The following is a 20008-nucleotide window of genomic DNA, read 5'->3' as shown; positions in this document are numbered from 1 at the left end:
CATCTTTAACATTATACAAAAAAAAAAAAAAAAAAATGGGCTTTTTTTATTCATTAAAGTGTACTTTTCCCCAAAATATTGTGTTTGAAAGACCTCTGTGCAAACACAGTGACAAAATATTGCAAGGACTGCCATTTTATCCTATAGGGTCTCTGTTAAAAAAAAAAAATATATACATATCATGTTTGGGGGTTCTAAATAATAATTTTCTAGCAAAAAATACTGATTCCTCTTGTAAGCAACACGTGTCAGAAAAAGGCTTAGTCTTTAAGTGGTTCAACTGCCCTCATTTACAGACCAAAGTTCTTCCCTTTGATCTAAAAGAACCAAATGATGCAATGTTTCTTTTTATCTCAGCGCTGAGCAATGATGTGATAAACTTTGCCGGCTTTTTTTTCTTCTTTGGCAGCTCTGAGCAGAGAACGGCTCTGCACTGTTTACATGAATCGTGGAAATGCCAGATTAAGATCGTGAAGGGGGGGGGTTTAATCAAGCTGGCAATTTGTTAACAATTAATCTTGCAGCTCTAGTACATAGCCCAATAATTACAGTATAAAACACATGATGGAATTTCTAATAAGAAAGCCCGGCACTGCCTGTGTGATGTGACTAGGTGAGACCATCCAACTTCCACTACCAGAGAATAGGGAAAGCAAGTCTGGTATACACATATATTCTGGTTATAAGGCTATATGAAAGATTTCTCACAGTGGTAAATTTAAAATTACAACAATGTACAAGTTTTATCTTTTAGCAAATCATAAAATACAAAATAAGTTAAAATTAACAATGCAAGACCCTCTGGTGTCTGAAACAGGATATGACTTTATAATACGCTATAATATTTTAAAGGCCATTAAAAACCTAGACTTTTTTTTATTTTTGTACTGTGGAAAAGTATTAAACCTGTTTTTTTTTTTGTGGTTGTCTGGTACACCACTAATGGCTTTACTTTCAATTTTGGTTCACCAAGAACAGGAAGTTAAAATGGTCTTTCAAACAGTAATACAGAAAGCAAACTAATTTATTATTCATTTACTTATTTTAATTTGCGGCCCATGACCCTGCAACGTGGTTGCTAGAACAGGAAGAGGGCAAAGTTCTCCAAATTAAAAAGGTGCTTGTGGGTATTAAGCCATTCAGATCAAGACATTTGAGTGAATATTGGTGAATGATAGTGGGAGATAAAATCATGCACGAGGGCTTCATTTTGAGTCCGATATGTAACAAGCCTTAACTGATTTATATAAGCAAAAAATAAAATAAAAAAAATCACAAGAAGCCCATAATTTAATTCTAATCAGGACCATCACATTTATACCAGTGGTACTTAAAATAGGGTGTGTCAAAGTGATGTGAGTAAATAATTTTTTTTAAATGGTACTTGATTGGAATCATTTTGTCCACTACATGCCAAGTTGGTTGAATTGTATAACTGCTGTGATACAGCAGCTATTACAGATAACCTTTAAAAACTACCATTAGTGGAAAACTACAGTGGCCTACTGCTCACAGACAACTGTGATATGACATGACGTCACGGTTTAAAGAATTTACAACTTTGCAGGATAAAACTCTATATTTAATGCATTTAATAGTAAACCTATTAGCTGTCGAATCAATAATCAACTTCCACCTAAGGTCTAGGGATACCTTGAATTGTTCACCAAGATTTTCCAATACTTTAGAGTTGACTCCAACAGCTGCAGGTAGAAGAAATGTTCAAAACGTGATTCTGTGAACCAGAAAATCTGTACTATGGCAGTTGTTAGTCAATGCTAAAAACAATTAATTTGTCTAAGAATGAGGAAAATATTTGTTTTGAAATCGGGTAACCAAAAATAATAGCGATTATCAAATTCGCACATCCAGTATTCAGTTATGTTGGCTGAATCACTTGTAACAAGTGCATATAGACAAATTTCCTAATCTGCCAAGAACACAGAATTAACAATTTCCAATATGTTTGACTACATTACACCGACTCTTCAAATCCACAAACCTCTTCTTGCACCTTAAACACAGTGCCATGTCTATCATGAAGCAAAGTGGGATTTGCGTTTTAAGCTTTGTCCTCTAAAAGGAGGCCTAGTTTTCACATTGCCTCAAGAACTTCAGCAGTCTCCTTGCTATAATAAAAACTATCAGCGTTCTTGTGCCGTTTTATTTATGTCCACACAGCAATTAACATATGAATGCTCTGGCATAAACCATCAAAAAGTCTGCCACAAAGCTGGGTTTTTTATGACAATCTCTGTATGGACATCTTTCACCCACAGTAGCCATGTACCTGGTCGCGCTTATTTAATCTGCAGAAGATCAACTGCTGGAAGTTGTATCTATTGTGTGCTTGGCAACATAATGCTAACAAAAAAAGGGGTAAAATGAAAGGTGAAACAATAACTATCTTTGATTTATCCAAATACCGATTAACACCAACACTGATGCAAACAAGAAACTGAAGAACATGGTTGCTTAATAGTGCAAAACTGTTTTTTAATAGATGCCAATTCCTGTTTTAACTGATGAAAATAAACACTATTTCAAAATGAAAGAATGTGTTGTCTATGATGTGATTAATAAAATAATGGTTATAATGAAGTTTGACTGCTGTCTATTATAAAACCACTCCCTAACAGATGTGAAAGGGGAGCCTCTTGCACAAGGAGGTTAAAAAAAAAAAAAAAGCTGCGTTTTTTACGGATTTTAAATGAGCTGCACTGTAGTCTATGGAAGCATGCACACAGCTGAGTAAAGATCCGTAATAAAGCATTGAGTACAGAGCAGTGAAAAATAAATAAAAACATCCAAGTCCAGTAATTTACTCGCATACACGTCTATTCGCCTACAAGCATGTTTATGAGAGCAATATAACAATGTATAACAATGGCAATGACAGTTTTATGTGCGCACCTGTACGCTGACGCCCATTTACTCGCCTATACTTAAAATACTTTTTTTTTTTTTAAATAATAAACACGTTATACTTACCTGCTGTGTGAAATGGTTTTGCACAGAACAGCCCCGATCCTCCTCTTCTCTGGGTCGCTCGCTGGCACTCCTGGCCCCCTCCCTCCTGTCGAGTGCCCCTACATCAAGCAGCATGCTATGGGGGCACCTAAGAAAAGCTGCAACTTTCTGCGTCCATTCAGACATGGAGCCGCAGTTTAGCTCAGTCCCCTCCTCTCTCCTGATTGGCTAACTGACTGATTGTCAGCAGCAGGAGCCAACTGCGGCACTGCTATGTCTCAGCCAATCAGGAGGGAGAGTCCCGGACGGCAGGGGCATTCAAGCAACTTTGCTGGATAGAGATGAGACAAAAAAAAAAACCTTCTGCCTTTACAATCGCTGTAACATTACTCAGGTCTTTTAGACATTTTTTTTTTTTTTTACTTAGACTGTCAAGTCCCTAATCAAACAACAGTATTATTACGCCAGTGTGCAACTCGCCTTATAGTGCATGCCAAACAATTCAGTGTCTAATACATGTCTATTAGCATTTGGCAGTAAACTCAGGGACATCAAGATGAGGATATTTGTGTAAGTTCCCAGTAAACTTTTTAAAATAATTAACAATTTCATACTGAAAATAGAGGTTAAAAGGCTGTGATCCTTTAAAAGTGTATGATGTAGAGGAACGGAATACAATAAGCAGGTAACATCTAAAATCTCTTTTTTTTTATTGTAAAATTTGAGAAGATTAATGGAAAAAAAGTTCAGACTCCGTAACATTTAGCCCAGTCTTAAAAAAAAAAAAAACAGCTGACATTGCACACCATTTGCAATGTGTAAACAGGAACACAGGCCACACATTTCTAGAAGATTCTATGTTGTCGAAATTACTTGTCAGAAGCCCTTGGACCAAGCTTAATAAATTACAGGGATTAAGTATGGTGGGGTGGGGGGGGGGGGGCAGTTTTTGGTTGATAATCTGTAAATGATAAACTGTAAATCTATAGCAATATCTTAAAGATCTTTCACAATTCTAACAAAGCCGATTTGCCAAAGTGTAAGTGTTTAGAAATACAATGGGTATAGGAAAGAATCACCCCCTTTAAAATAATCATATTTTGTTGCTTTGTAGCCTGAACTGAAGACAGAGTTTTGTTTTCTCCAGCTCTATTTACACAGTGCAACTTGCAGTGCTCTGGAAAGTATTCAGTGCTTCACACTTTTTCCACATTATGTTACAGCTTTATTCCAAAATGTAATTAATTCATTATTTTCCTCAGAATCATACAAACAATACCCCATAATGACAACCTGAAAGACATTTGTATGCAAGCTTTGCAAATTTATAAAGAAAAAAAAAAAAAAAAGAATCCCATGTACATAAGTGGTCACAGCCTTTGCTTAACACTTTGTTGAAGCACCTTTGGCACCAATTACAGCCGCAAGTCTTTTTGAGCATGATGCTACAAGGTTGGCACACCCATTTTGGGCAGTTTGTTCCATTCTTCTTTGCAGGATCTTGCAAGCTCCATCAGGTTGGATGGGGAGTGTCGATACACAACCATTTTCAGATCTCTCCAGCGATTTCAATTGGGTTCAAGTCTGGGCCATTCAATGACATTCACAGAGATGCCCCGTACATACTCCTTTGTTATCATGTCTGTGTGTTTAGGGTCGTTGTCCTGTTGGAAGATGAACCCTCACCCCAGTCTGAGGTACAGAGCGATCTGGAACAGGTGTTCATCAAGGAAGTCTCTGTATATTACTGGATTCATCTTTCCCTCTATCCTGACGCTGAAAAATCCCCATAGCATGATGCTGCCACCATCATGCTTCACTGTAGGGATGGTATTGGCCTGGTTTCCTCCAGACATGACGCTTGCCATTCAGACCAAAGATTTTAATCTTTGTTACATCAGACCAGGTAGTTTCTTGTGGTCTGAGTCCTTCAGGTGCCTTTTGGCAAACTCCAGGCAGACTGTCATGGCTGCTGTCAGGCCACTCTACCATACAGGTCTAATTATTGGAATGCTGCAGAGATGGTTGTTTTTCAGTAAGGTTGTCCTCTCTCCACAGAGAAATGTTGGAGCTCTGTCAGAGTGACCATCAGATTCTTGGTCACCTCTCTGATTAAGGCCCCTCTGCCCTGGTCGCTCAGTTTGGCCAGATGGCACGCTCTAGGAAGAGTTCTGGTGGTTCCAAATCTCTTCCATTTATGAGTGGAGGAGACCACTGTGCTCATTGCTGCACATACAATCCTGTCTCGGAGGTGTACAGACAATTCCTTGGACCTCATGGATTAGTTTGTGCTATGACATACACTGTTAACTGTGGGGCCTTATATAGACAGGTGTGTGCCTTGCCAAATCATGTCCAATCAACTGCATTTACCACAGGTGGACCCCAATCAAGTTGTAGAAACATCTCAAGGGTAATCAGCGGAAACAGGATGCACCTGAGCTCCATTTTAAGTGTCATGCCAAGGCTGTGAATGCTTTTTTTAAAAAAAAATGTTTTAATTCAAATTGAAAAGATTTCAAACAAAATTCTTTCATGTTGTCATTATGGGGTATTGTTTGCATCATTTTGAGGAAAAAATGAATTTAATCCATATTGGAATAGGGCTGTAACATAACAAAAAGTGGAAAAAGATACAGCACTGAAAACTTTCTGGATGCACTGTAAATATAGACAAAGCACATCTTTCTATAGTGGGTATTTGCCCCAATCCAAAGCACTGAGTACGATTTTTCTCTGCTGCTTCATTTCTTTGGTATCTGCATGCCTCACTTTTGACAGGTTTTCCAGAATTCAACAGAAACAGCCTGTGAGTGACTGCTTCAGCTCTTCTTGCGAGCCGTGGGATTGGGGTGTGTCCCTTCCTTCAATCAGCTCTCTGAGTTCTTTTAAGCTGTGCAGTCTGTGCCTTCAGATCCTAGATCCCTGCTTTGTGAAAGCTCAGACAAGCTGTGCAAGTTCTGCACTTTGAACTGATATAGAGAAGAGAGGGCTGCTAATAAACAGGTACACCTTAGGAGGATTTGTTTCATCTCTGTGTGTCACCTGAGGCCAGTCACTTCACTGGGTACGTGCAAGGGTTCACAATCCCTTAAAAGCTGGCCATACACAAGGAGAATTTAGTTTGAACATTCATGTGGAAAAATTTTCCATCAGAGCATTTGATCTTGCCATCAACTATTTCAGTTTGAATGCCCTTAAAAATGTGTCCAGACTTTTTACTTGAATGTCTCAGATGTATTTAACAAATTATTATTTTTTTGGGACTAGCATACAATATGTGCATTTTTTCTGGAAAAAAAAAAAAAAAAAAAAACTACAATCACAGCTAGGACCTCTTTGCTTGGTAACAATTTTACATTCTGCTCCTTCAAAACTTCCGTTTTATTACATGTAGTCTGATAGGTCATCTCTTGTTACTCTGGACTTTCACCATGTGTCTTGCTACAAGTTAAGTTGTAGTATGATCACTGGGGGAAGAGGAGTCTAAGGCAGGCCATAGAGAGCAAATTTATTTCCTGAAACCATGGGTTTCAGGGAAAAATTTCACACGGTTCTCCCCTACCTACACAGACAGTGCTGACGGGGGAATCCCACTTCCCGAGAAATTGCCTGCTCCCGATGGAGGGAGCTGTCCCTGCCTGAAGCACACGGTTCAAATCTCATTAGAACCCTCTAAGGCCAGTCTTAAGTGAGCCCCTGTTCATACTAGTGCGTTCTGTGTTTGCGGTCACATTGCACTGCTCTACAACGCAAATGACAATATTCTCTATGGAAATGTGCCAAAAGGGCATGTAAAATGTACTGTACACACGTTTATAACAATAATCTAAAATATCTAGTCTTCTACAAAAAGAAAGCATGATGTGCGAAGAACACATCAAAAATGTGCAGAGTCACTACAAAAACACACTGAAAACACATCATGCAGCATCATCAATGAGAACCTAGGCTTAAGGCTTTCACTTGCTTGCAGTATACTCATTGCACTGGAGTTTAGAGATTGCTTTCCACTAATAAAAAAAAAGTACAGTTTTTTTTGCAAAAACATATGGTTGCTGCATATTGTGACATGTCAAGAATGTATTCTTGCTGACTTGTAAAGTTGATATTCCATTTTAGTTAGTGGTGGGACTTTTTTTCATTTTATTGTTGAAAGCATTTTATAATTATTTTATTAGAGTCCATTTCTCTGCTTATTACAAAAAGTATATTCAGGGCATTTTAGAAAAATTCTCTAAAGGCTCAATATGTGTGTCAAACATGTGAAAATTAGGTTATGCAAAGTGGGTAAAAATTTTGTAAAGTGGAATTTCAGTCCACTCCTCAGGATCCAAAGTCCAGAGACACATTTGCGCACACGCAGGGGGTGTGGAGGAGTAAAACATAATCTCGATCAAGAAACGCAAAATACTTAGAAATAAATAACATCCAATTGTAAAGAGAAGGAGGGTTAAGGGGAGAAGAAGGCAGAATGACATGATCTTAAGACCCCTTTCACACCAGGGCGTTTTGCAGGCGCTATAGCGTTAGAAATTGTGCCTGCAATCCGCCCTTAAACTGCTGCTCCATTGTCTCCAGTGTGAAAGCCCTCGGGCTTTCACACTGGAGCGGCAGGACAGCGCTGGCAGGACATCAGGAAAAGTTTCTTTGGAGCGGTGAAGGAGTGGTGTGTTTACCGCTCCTCCACCGATGCTCCCCATTGAAATCAATGGGGCAGCGCTGCAATACCGCCGCCAAAACGGTGCTATTGCAGCGTATTGCGAGCGGGTTTAACCCTTTCTTGGCCGAAACGCGTTGCAAATCGCCGCTAAAAATAGCAGCGTTTTACCGCCGATGCTACGGGCAGCTTGGTGTGAAAGCCGCCTTAGGGTAAAGGCTCGCTTTGAAAGTAAACTGGCCCCCACAATTTGGTTTGGTCACAAAAAGGTTTTGATTACACTAGACAAGATGGGGCTTCAATAGCTGTTAACCGTTAATGGTAATGAAAATGAGATATGACATAATCCAGATCCTAAGAGCACTTTTCATTTAGGAAATAAAACCTTTTGGTTTGTTAAAAAAACATTTTGCATTTGATAATCTAGTTCAGAGAATTCTCAACTGTGACAACTGTGAATTATCACCAATATGCCTGATAAAAGATAAGGATATACGAGTTGCCAGTTGTTAAAGCTGAAATCTGCGCATAAAAAAAAAAAAAAAAAAAAGGGATTTTTGTACTCACCGTAAAATCCTTTTCTCTGAAGTTCATTGACGGACACAGCTCCTTTAATTCTTGACCTTAGGGTTATCACGCCACCTTCAGGAGAGGACTAGGCAGAACATGTAACACATGCATTAACAGCAAGACTGCACAGCACCGCCCGCCCAGGGGGCGGCCCCTCTGGCTATAACCCCTCACCCTGCTTCCTGCAGCTCAGTTCGTCAAAAAGCAGTACAAACATAAATAGGAGGGGTGGGTGCTGTGTCCGTCAACGAACTTCAGAGAAAAGGATTTTACGGCGAGTACAAAATCCCATTTTCTCTTTCTCCCGGAGAGTCTGCACGATGATCGCTACATCCTCCATTAATCCTGAGGCAGAAGCTGCCCTCAGAAGGAGGTAGTCTAGGTAACCCACGATTGCTATCCCAGGTTGCCTTAACAGTGCCAGAATTGGAGGGAATACTTTGGTAAAGACTCGGGGTGCTGACGCCAGGCCAAAGGGAGAGCCACAAACTGGTAGTGTTCTTCCCCAACTGCAAATTGCAGAAACCTCCCATGCCTGAGGTATATGGGTACATGTAAGTACGTGTACTGGATATCCAGGGACGCCAGGAAGTTCCCCTGGTGGAGTGCAGCGATCACGGAGCAAACTGATTCCATCCTGAACCTTTGCACTTTCACAAAGCTGTTGAGGGCCATAAAGTCTAGGATTGGACGTACCCCTTCCTTTTTGGGGACTACAGATTGGAGTAGAATCCCTGAAAACTTTCCAGCGTCAGTACAGGTACTATCATCATGTGCAGTAGCAGGTCCTGTACTGCCCCGAACAGGGCTTCCAGACGAGCCCGAAGTAGAGGTAGGTTGGAGGGAAAAATCAGTTTGGTGGACAAGAAAAAAGCTCTATCTTGTATCCCGATGAAACCAGTTTGCAAACCCATTGGTCGTACTGTAGAGAGGTCCAACGAGCTGCAAACTCCCGAAGGTGACCCCCCCACCCAAGAGTTGGGCAGGGGCAAACCTTCATGCGGTAACATTTTTGCTCGCAGACTTGTTTGGCTTGCAAAAGGGACGCTTTTGTCCTTCAGCAGGCACCCAGTCGGACTAGGAACACTTACCTGCAGACCCGGGCGGGCGAAAAAAAGCAGTTTCTGGTCGGAGAAAAAGAGGACTCTTCCCACCGCTAACATTTTTAATAATGTCATCCAGCGAAGCTCCAAATAGCCTCTCACCTTGGAAGGGCAAATCCGCCAGTGCTTTTTTTTTCTTCTGATGCCTGGTCTACAGACAAGCATTTCAGCCAAATCAGGCGCAGTGGCACCACTGCTGATACTGATGCTCTAGAGAGCAGGGGGACCGTATCCAGGGCCGCATCACAGACATACTTAAGGCCATGCACCAACTGGTCTGCCAGCTCTATGCAGACCGCGGAGACTGTTGCTTCTCCAATTCACAGTGCAACAACTTTGCCCATGGTGGTTTGGTCAACGACTGGAGGAGACGTCCATTTTTTTTAGGAGGCTCTCCTCAAAGGGGTAATGCACCACCATTCATCTTGGGGCTGAAGAGGCTCGCTGTGGGCTTCCCCATTCCTTGTAGATGAACTTACCAAAATAAGTTAAATACGGAAACACCTTAGGCGTGCAGGCCGGTTTGCGGGACCCAAAAAGGGACTGCCACCTCAGCAGAAGTTCCTGCTGCATCCTGTATCTTCAGGGTATCAGACACCGCAGTAATAAGCGCTCCTACTAGTGCTTTTTCCTGCGCTAACCCGGACACAGTCATTCTCACTGTCCGAATGGTCCTGGTCCGCACATCCTCTGACACTTCAGAACAGGGGCCACCAGTGACCGCAGGGCCCGAGTCTGAATCAGAGCTCTACCCAGAAGACGGGGGGACAGGGGGAGTTTTTTTACCCCCCTTGTGCCCACACGCCGCTTACACCCTGTCAACAAAGATCTCCAGGACCGCCGACAGAGCGTCTATGGGCACCACAGTTTTAGCAGGTGAGCCGGTTGCAATAGCAGGGATGTCTGGGGAAGAAGCGCCAGATTCTGATGCCATTCTGACCTTGCCACAACTTACGGACGTAAGGCAAGGTACACAAATCCCACCCTCCTAGCTGCTAATAGCAGCTCACCACCCTGACGAAGTGCTGCCGCTGACCACTCTGCGTCAGTCACAAAGTGCCCAGAGTAAAAACCGCGCTGTTCTGAGGTAAAGAGACACCAGCACCAGAGTTAAACTGCACTACAAGGCTACAAGAAAATGGCCGCTGCAAAACAATCACCAAGAAAATGGCTGATGGCACAAACACTGCATAAGAGTACAGGATAATGGGCACGGCCTCAACAAAATGGTCGCGGCGGCCTTTCCTCATGCACAAACAGCCCAAGCACCTCAGAGTGAAGAAAAAGGAGCAGAAAATACAAAAACGGACCCCAACAGCCAGCTCAGCCCCCTGCCAAAGCCCAGAGCCCCCCCCCCCCCCCCCCCAGGTACATACACCGCACCTCATGCCCAGTCACACAGCGGCACCAGCGGGGGGGGGGAGAGCAAAGGGAGAGTGAGAGACCCCCTAATCGACCTCCCAGGGAATGCCCAGCTGCTCTATCTTACCGAGGGAGGGAGAGCTGTACTTGGCCTTCACGCCGGGCTTGCTGGACGCATTCCACCACAGACCCATCACCTGAGCAGTATGGAGTGGTTGCTGGCCATGGCACAATGACACGGACAGCAGTAGCCCTGAGCATATAGCTCAACGGCCTCCCCTGGAGCAGAAAGGGGCATGTCGTGGCCGACCCAGCATGTAGCTAGTGTCTGCTCACGCTTGATGGGCAGGCTGGGGAGACTACAAGGATCTATATTATCCAGCCTGTCACCCAGCCCGACTGTTGATTGTAGCTCACAGGATCAAAATTGTAGAAAAAATTAAAAAATTCCCAGGGCAAATGGTCCCCTCAGGAAGCCAGGTCCTTCTCCTGCACTAGGCAGAAAAAAATAAATAAAAATGAGCTGCAGGAAGCGGGGTGAGGGGTTATAGCCGGAGAGACCACACCCTGGGCGGTGCTGTGCAGTCTTGGCGTTTTTAAATGTGTTACATGTTCGGCCTAGTCCTCTTCTGAAGGTGGCGTGCTAACCCTAAGGTCAAGAATTAAAGGAGCGGTGTCAGACAATGAACGAAAGAGAAATATATAAATTTAAAAACATTTCTCAATAGCGCCAAACACAATTTGTGCACACGACATGTCTTTTCAAACAGTCATTACATTGTTCAGGCTGGGTTCACACTAGCTGTGCCCGTGGCTCGCAGCAGGGGGTCCAGTGTGTCCCTGTTCTGATTCAGGGGAGTATCAGGTCCAACTTTTTGCCTAAATTTGGACCTGAAAAGGAGCCAAAGACACACAGGATACTTTTCCAATGTGGACCATGGCCGCCCCGGAGCTGTTTGAATCGGATCTATTAAGAGCCAGTCAGACTCCTATCACGGGAATTGGATGCGGCAAAATCAGCATCCAATTTGCATAAGTGTAAACCAAGCCTAAAGTAGTGGTAAAATCATCACTGTGCTGTACATAACCTTTGCAGACAGAGCTGCAGGTGGAACCCAACAGGTTCATCCACAGCATAAATACAGGAGGGGACAGGTAAAAGGCCCTTCACTTTGCACAAGGTGAGGTCTTTTAACAGGAAGCTCCTGAAAGGGTAAAGTTTCACAGTGGATTTCTGTACAGATCTGGAATAAATACAGAAAACACACCAAGATTCAAGAAAACAGATATGCCACCTTGTATCTAGACAATTTCTGCTTATCCTGGAATTTAGCTTTAGCATGAACATTGTTACACAAAATTGGCATCTCATGATGCCTGTTATGGTTATCAGTCAAAAAAGCCTCTTCTGTGTTTTTCTATGATTTAGGTTCACTTTGTTACTGGGGATGGAATTTCCCAGACTAAACAGCCAAGCTCCACAATTCACCATCCATGTGTCCAGTAAAAGTGCCTTTACTGGCCACTAAGGCAGTATATCATTTGATAGATTATAGTCACTGCTCCTAAGCAGGATGCAGCTCCTAAGCCTATTTCACACATGCGGACATTATGTCCCCATTTCATCCATCCATTTTCGGATGAAATACAGATATACATGCATCCCTATGGCATAGTGGGTGTCAGCAAAATCCTATTTTTCTATCCGTCTTCAGAGCAGATTAGATGAACACAGACAGACGGTCTGTGTTCATCCGATCCCCCATAGAGGAGAGTGGAGATCTGACAGGGCGTTCCCTGCACAGTGTGCAGGGACAGTCCCGTCATCCGCAAGCTCAGCGGGGATAAACTGAGCGATCTCCGCTGAGCAAGCAGATGTTCAAGGGGCAGATCGTTACGGATCTGTCCCATGTGAAAGGGGCCTTAAAGGTTTAAAATAAAAATTACTTTAAATTATGAATTCAGTTAGACCTTACACAAAAAAGTTTGCAAGCTTTGTGAACTGTACCTGAATCATTCCTTAGGTATGAGGACATGGCTGGGATGAGGCATGATTGACTTAGTAGTTCTTGCAAGACAGATGGGAGAGCATTACTATTCTGTCCTCGACTCTCATTTGCTGGTGCTTCACCATTAACTGCACATCCAGATGGATTTATATAGCTAGCAAGAACCTGTAAAGAGAGAGTATATATTTTTTTATTTGTAGTTCATATACTCTAGCAAAAAATGTAAACAATACGTTTTCAAACACTGCTTATTTGCTTTTCATTACAATCAAATTAGAATTTAGATAAAATATTTTACCAGTTTCAATATTTTTATTTGAAAGTTTTGACAAGTTAGAGATTCAAAATTTATGAGAATACAAAATTGCAGAGTCATACAGAGACAACATTCAATAGCAACCTTGGTCAGAAAATGCTTTGTATTCATTGAAAAAACTACAATGCTGTTCCTAAATGGATGAGGTACAGTGTAAGCGACTTTCACCCATTCCAACAGCAGATGGGCAGTTACTCCTACCTCTCCAGGAAGGCCGTGTCTACTTTATGTAGAAAGTGCATAACAGCTGCAACACCATTCTGGCATGGTATACGTTTGTTTTAACCAGGTTGTCTAAAAGAAAGTATTTAAAAGTGATAAAACCTGGAGTTTCCTTTTAAAACAGAAACCCAGGAAATTCTCTAGAGACCCCAGGTGCATTGTATAGTTGGGACAACAAGAAAGTTGATATGCACGGCTTTCTCATTAGAAGCTGCAGTTAAGGAGCTTATAACAGAGTGAATGCAGTTGCAGGGGACTGAAACGCAAAGAATTTAGCAATCTATTGCAGGCACCATCAGGTGGAGTGGTCTATTACCCAATAGTGTCTGCACAGTCCCACCTTTTAGGTCCACTAAAGGAACAGTGTGAGGCATGGGATTTGACGCACCAGTACATTCTACTGTGCATTCTACTCTGCATTGTATTCCTCCCACAGACACTAACTGCCAGGACAATATATTTCTCCCACTGATCTCAAAGCTGAGGGCATTATATTCCTCGCACTGACATCAATGCTGGGACACTGTATTCCTCGCACTAACACCAATGCTGAGCCACTGTATTCATTTTTTTTTTACTCCTACTGGCCACAGTCTAGTCCCCAAAATGTCAGACAGTGAATTGGCCCTTTGTTTTAAAATCCGTGCACATCAGTAATGCCAATCCATGCCCATTAGTGATGCCAGTCAGTGCTGTCTTTTAGTGCCACCCATCAGTGCTGCATATTAGTGCCTGCAGTGTCATAAATGCACATCAGTGAAGGAGACAAATGACTGATTTACAAAAATGTACAGGGAAAGAAAAAATAGGATTTTTATAACAGCTTACCAGTAAAATCCTTTTCTTGGAGTACATCATGGGACACAGAACCTTAAGTAATTACTTAATGGGTTATGGGCCACCTTCAGGTGTTGACACGTATATGCCAAATACAGGAATTTCACTCCCCTATATAACCCCTCCTCCTTCCAGGAGTACCTCCATTTTTGTAGCCAAGCAATATACCTAAACCCCATAAAAGAGGGGCAGGACCTCTGTGTCCCATGATGTACTCTAAGAAAAGGATTTTTACAGGTAAGCTGTTAAAAAAAAAAAAATCCTATTTTCTTTATCATACATCATGATATACAGAGCCTAGTAATTACTTAATGAGACATCCCATAGCAATGCTACTTGAGGGAGAAACAACCCGTAGGGCACCCCCAGATCTGAGCGATTATACTGCTGCCTGCACCACACTGCGTCCGAAAGCGATATCCTCATACCTCCTTGCATCCACCTGATAACATTTTGTGAATGTATGTAATGAAGACCAAGTTGCGGCCTTGCAGATCTGAGCCCTAGAGGCCTGGTGACGCACTGCCCAAGAAGCACTAACTGACCTGGTAGAGTGCACCTTAACTTGGAACGGGGGAATTTTACCCTTTAAATCATAAGCTTGAATTATCACTTGTCAACAGTGCATTTTGATGCTGCCTGTTCTTTCTTAGGAACCTCCGGAAGAATAAATAAGACATCAGTCTTACAAATCCGAGCAGTTGCCTTTAAATAGATTTTCACTGCTCTCATCATATTAGGACAATGTAGTGACTTTTCTTCCCTGGAACATGGTTTTGGGAAAAACAATGGCAGGACAATATCTTGGTTCAGGTGAAAAACCTAAGACCACTTTTGACAGAAAACCAGGATGAAGGCACAACATCACTCTGTCCTCATGAATAATCAAACATGGCTCTTCACAAGAAAGAGCAGCCAATTCTGAAACCCTCCTTGCTGAGGATATAGCAACCAAAAATACCAGCTTCTTTGTCAGAAGGACTAACTGAATATGCTGTAGCGGTTCAAATGGCTGTTTTTGTAACACTGACAAAACTAAAACTAGAATGCATAGATCAGTGACAACTGATCCCACAGGGTCACCAATGCATCTGTACCGCATGCGGGGGGATCCCTTGTCCTGGACACAAAGTTGACTAACTTCATTTTGAATCTGGACGCTAGAAGATCTATGTTCGGAGTCCCCCATCTTTGGCAAACAGCCCGAAAACCGTTAGGGTGAAGAGACCATTCCCCCAGGAATAACTTCTGGCGACTTAAGTAGTCCGCCGGCCAATTCTCTACTCCCGGAATGAAAACTGTCAATAGGGGACATTCTTTTCTGCCCAAGTTAGAATATGGTTTACCTCTGAGCTTAGAGACTCTTGGTGATTGATATAGGCCACAGCAGTGGAATCGTCGGATTGGATCCTGACAGGACAATTCTTTAACCTGGAGGTCCAGGTTTTCAGAGCCAGATACACTGCCCGAATCTCTAGGATGTGGATGGGCAGAGCTCTTTCGGATCTTGACCACTGTCCCTGGACAGTCGGTTTCTCTAGTGCTGCTCCCCAGCCTGAGAGGCTGGCATCTGTCGTTACTACTTTCCAGATAAGTGGTCTGAAGGATTTTCCCTTCAGCAGATTCTGGGTTAGTAACCAGCAACTGATGCTTTGGGACACTCTTGGGGACAGCCGCATTGGCAAGTCCAAAGCTTGGATCGTTTTATTCCAAGCAGACAGGCTACTGTTTTGCAACAGTCTCAAATGGAACTGGGCATAGGGGACTGCTTCGAACTAAGCTACCATCTTTTCTAACAACCTCATGCAAAGGCGAATTGAGGTTTTCTTTTCGACCTGACCATCCGCACCAGCTCTTGTATGGAGCTGACGTTTGCTGAAGGCAAGAACACCTTCTTCTGGGCTGTGTCTTTAATCAAGTCCAAATTCTCCAGCTTTCTTAGCGGTTTTAAGGAAAACTTCTCTAGTTTGAGAATCCAACCCAGACTTGCCAGGTAACTGGTTGTAATGCGTACACTTTGCTTCAAGCGAGCCACTGACTGGTCTATTAACAGATCGTCTAGGTACACCAATACTGTTATGCCCCGTGCTCTTAACCTGGCTAGAGGTGGGGCCAGTACTTTTGTGAACATCCGGGGTGCTGTAGCTAGCCAGAAGGGCAAGGCTACAAACTGAAAGTACTGTTTTTCTACTTCAAATCGCAGAAACTAGGGACATGCATATATGCATCCCTGATATCGATGGACGCCAGAAGTTCTCTTCCTTGTAGGATGGAAACTACTGACCTGATCAACTCCATACAAAAGGAGCGGATCTTCAGGAACTGATTTCGATTCCTTAGATCTAGAATGGGTCTGACATCCCCATTTGGTTTCGGTACCATAAACAGGTTTTTTAATAAAACTCCAAATCTTGTTCTTCTGTGGGGATCTGTATGATCACCCCCTGAGCCAATAATCGGTTTAATGCTTGAAACAGATTGTTTTTTTCCCTGGATCTTTGGGAACGTTTGATCTCAGACAACAACACAGTGGAAACTCACAAAATTCTAGTTTGTATCCTAGAGACACCGTGGAGATGACCTATCTGTCCTGAATTTCCCTTTGCCAGACTTCCCGCCACTCTGGTGAGGGGTGATGCCTCTTCGTGATGCGGCTTTAGTATTCTGTTTTGCAGATTTCTGGCCCCAGGTCTTCCTTTGAGCCTGGGCCTGACCCTGAGGTTTTCCTCTAGAGTCTGACAGCAGAGGCAGTCGCCACTGCCTAGAGGCAGATGACCCTGACGCAGGAGAAAAAGTCAGTTTAAATGAAGGACGTTTATACTTTCTTTTGACTAGCAAAAGAGTACTCTTCCCACTTAAAAGTCTCAGCTTTTAAGACCTCTCAAGTGTTAAGCCTGACTGTGCGCCGTGTGCTTCCACCAGGATGCTGATTCCGCACATGGCGCCGTCCGCTTTAGCCATGCCCCTTCATCGACACACCCTCCTCTATTCAAAAAAGTATGGTACCTCAGCCTGTACGTGGACGGCAAAGCATTCAGGTCTGAGACAAAGACCCGAAGGGGGAGAGGAAGGCTGCAGCTGCCATGCAGCATTACCATCTTCTCCCAGAAAAAGGCTGGCTTCCTTGCATTTAAAAAATAAAAAGGCAAGGCGGAGGGGGGGGGGGGGGGGGTTCTCTAGCAGTTTTAGGCTTACTATAAGTGTGAATTTAGCATTTAGAGCTGAAAAACTGAGAAATGCTTAAAACTGATCAGGATGCAATGTACCTTCATTGTACATTTACCCCCAGCCCCTCAGTTTCCCCAATTAGGGGGAGAGGAAAATATGCTGCTAGGACACACCACGCTGGTGTGGCTGGACACGGAGCTGCTGAAGGGGCATGTGTATTCTTACTCCCTCTAGAGGAGACTTTTAGGCATTACAATGTTAATATGAAAGAAAAGGCATAGGTGGACTTAGCAGTTCCTAAGCTTTTCTCTTATCTTTTCCTCGCTGCAGGATACTGCTGAAAACAGACAGATCCAAATTTCACCCATCACGGCGGGAAGAGTTAGTTATACCTTCAAAGACCGAGTCCCTTTTAATAGGGGTTCCACTCCAGTGGACCTGTATAGCACCCCTCAGGACAACCTTAGGTAATTTAGAAAAACCACAAAGAGTGCTGGTTCCTAGGGTCCAGCCCTCAAAGAGAAGCGTTACAAGCAAAACCTTGTTCTTCTATGCAAGGCCCGGGAACCATCCTGCGGCCACAGTGGCGTGGATGAATCCGGTTGTGGAGGTTTTTTTAAACCCAGCATGGATCCCTCCTGGAGCTCCTCAGAGCACATCTTCACTCATGATCCACACCTTAGACACTGGTGAAAAAAACTGAGGTACTCCTGGAAGGAGGAGGGGTTATATAGGGGAGTGAACTTCCTGTATTAGGTATACCAGTGTCAACACCTGAATGTTGCCCATAACCCATTAAGTAGTTACTTAAGGCTCTGTGTCCCATGATGTACAATGAAAATTTTTTTCTGCACAAAATAAAATAACCCAGCAGTAATTAAATACCACCAAAATAAAGCTCTATTTGTGTGAAAAAAAATTATAAAAATTTAATTTGGGTACAGTGTTGCATGACCACACAATTGTCAAAGCGCGACAGGGCTGAAAGCTGAAAATTGGCCTGGGCAGGGAGGCAGTAAAAGTGCCCAGTAGGCAAGTGGTTAAATATAAACCCAAGAAAAAAAAATATTGCTGTAAAACAAAATGGATCAGAGTTTACATATAGTTATGCCGTGCACTAGATAGCTACAAAAGCACATTAAAAAGGGCAGAAAAATGGTCATTGTACGAGATTTATTTCCATGTCAATTATATGGATTTGTGTGCGTGCAATCCAATCTTGCAATCCTTTTCTAAACTCCTCATACAGTATTTAGAAAGATTAAAAGAATTTGTCAAGCATGAAGTTTATTGAATCAGTTTGTTCTCAGATTGCTGCCCTCAAACTCAGCATTGTCTAGTGTTACTGTATAATGTAGAACCATACACAACTGACACCGATCAATTTTATTGTGTTAAAATGTATTTTTAAAAGTATTTTTAAAAGGAGTTAGAACAAAGGCTGCCTTGTAATGTTCCAATCTAAATTTTAGTTCATTCGCCATGTAACAGCTATTGAAAACCGAGCATGTGCAGTTCTGGAGATTAATCTTTAATTTTTACCCCTTAACTCTATTTACAAAAAACAATCCATTCCATTGATTACATGGTATGCAAAGAATTTGTACCCATGAAACCTCATACGACCCAGCAACTGTTCTGTAACCATGACAAACAGTGATTGTGTTATGATTTACACATGAATGTCCATATTTGATAAAGTATGGTCATTCATGACTTAAAACAGTTGTATACCGGCACAAAAAAAAAAAAAAAAACCTGTAAGACAAAGGTATAATGAGCTAGCTCATTATGAAATACCTTCAATCGAGGTGTTGGCATCGGATCACGGTCACTGGATGACATTTTTACCTTAGTGTGTCTTTCGGGTTTCGGGAAGTGGGTACCTATCAAAACCAGGGTTCCACCCCAAAAAGTGGCAAATGTGTCAGTAGAAGGGGGGGAGGGTGCACACAAGCAGAGCTTTCCCTTTTGGGTGGAGCTCGGCTTTAAGCTACCTTCATGGTTGTAAATTCAGTGTTTGTGATTCATACTTCTGTCAGAAAAACAAAACAAAAATATTTATAAAGCACAGAGTTTACAACGTGCACCACCTTTGTTGCTTCAGGAATCTAAGGCCTCATGCACACGAGACGCAGTTAAACGCGTGTTCAGAGGCAGTTGGACACTTTCTTCAACTGCTCCTGAACTCATTCAATGTTATCCTATGTATCCATGCACACAGTCTCGTTTTTTGCCGTTTTTATGCAGTTGCGTTTAACCTCGTTTTTCCAGAAGAAAAAAATGGGTTCAGACGCAAAAGTTTCCACGTTTCAGACGCAAAACGCGGTAAAATGTGGCAAAACGCCGCTACCGCGTTTTGCCGCGTTTTCGTTTATAAGCGTTTTTAAAGGTGACTTTTTTTTTACATTAAAAATCTCAAAAATGATTGCAAACGATGAAAAACCATTAGAAAAATATTTTAAACAATTGCAGGTGGACAATCCACAACTTGTGGCAAGTGACATGGCAGGTGGCAAGTGACATGGCAAGTGGACAATCCACAACTTGTGGCAAGTGACATGGCAGGTGGCAAGTGATGTGGCAAGTGGACAATCCAAAACTTGTGGCAGGTGACGTGGCAAGTGACTTGGCAGGCGACGCGGCAAGTGATCTGGCAGGTGACGTGGCAAGTGGAAAATCCACAACTTGTGGCAGGTGACTGGCATGTGACGGGGCAAGTGGACAATCCATAACTTGTGGCAGGTGACGTAGCAAGTGATGTGGCAAGTGGACAATCCACTTGTGGCAG

General features: G+C 42.7%; 1 protein-coding gene across 7 annotated transcripts in view; it reads right to left on the bottom strand.

Moving 5' to 3' along the window:
• BIRC6 (baculoviral IAP repeat containing 6) overlaps window positions 1–20008 on the bottom strand; it is a 597017-nt gene that overhangs the window by 120507 nt on the left and 456502 nt on the right. For all 7 annotated transcript variants that reach the window (XM_077486418.1, XM_077486420.1, XM_077486423.1 and 4 more), the window contains exon 65: window positions 12674–12839. In XM_077486418.1, coding sequence (XP_077342544.1) covers window positions 12674–12839 — 166 coding nt within the window. The remainder of the gene's footprint in view (window positions 1–12673; window positions 12840–20008) is intronic.

Source organism: Lithobates pipiens, unplaced genomic scaffold (genome assembly GCF_037356315.1).
Source record: "Lithobates pipiens isolate NorthernLeopardFrog02 unplaced genomic scaffold, aLitPip1_a1.2 Scaffold_18, whole genome shotgun sequence".
NCBI lineage: Eukaryota > Metazoa > Chordata > Amphibia > Anura > Ranidae > Lithobates > Lithobates pipiens.
The sequence above is the reverse complement of the archived record's forward strand: the minus strand, read 5'-3'. Positions and strand labels throughout refer to the sequence as shown.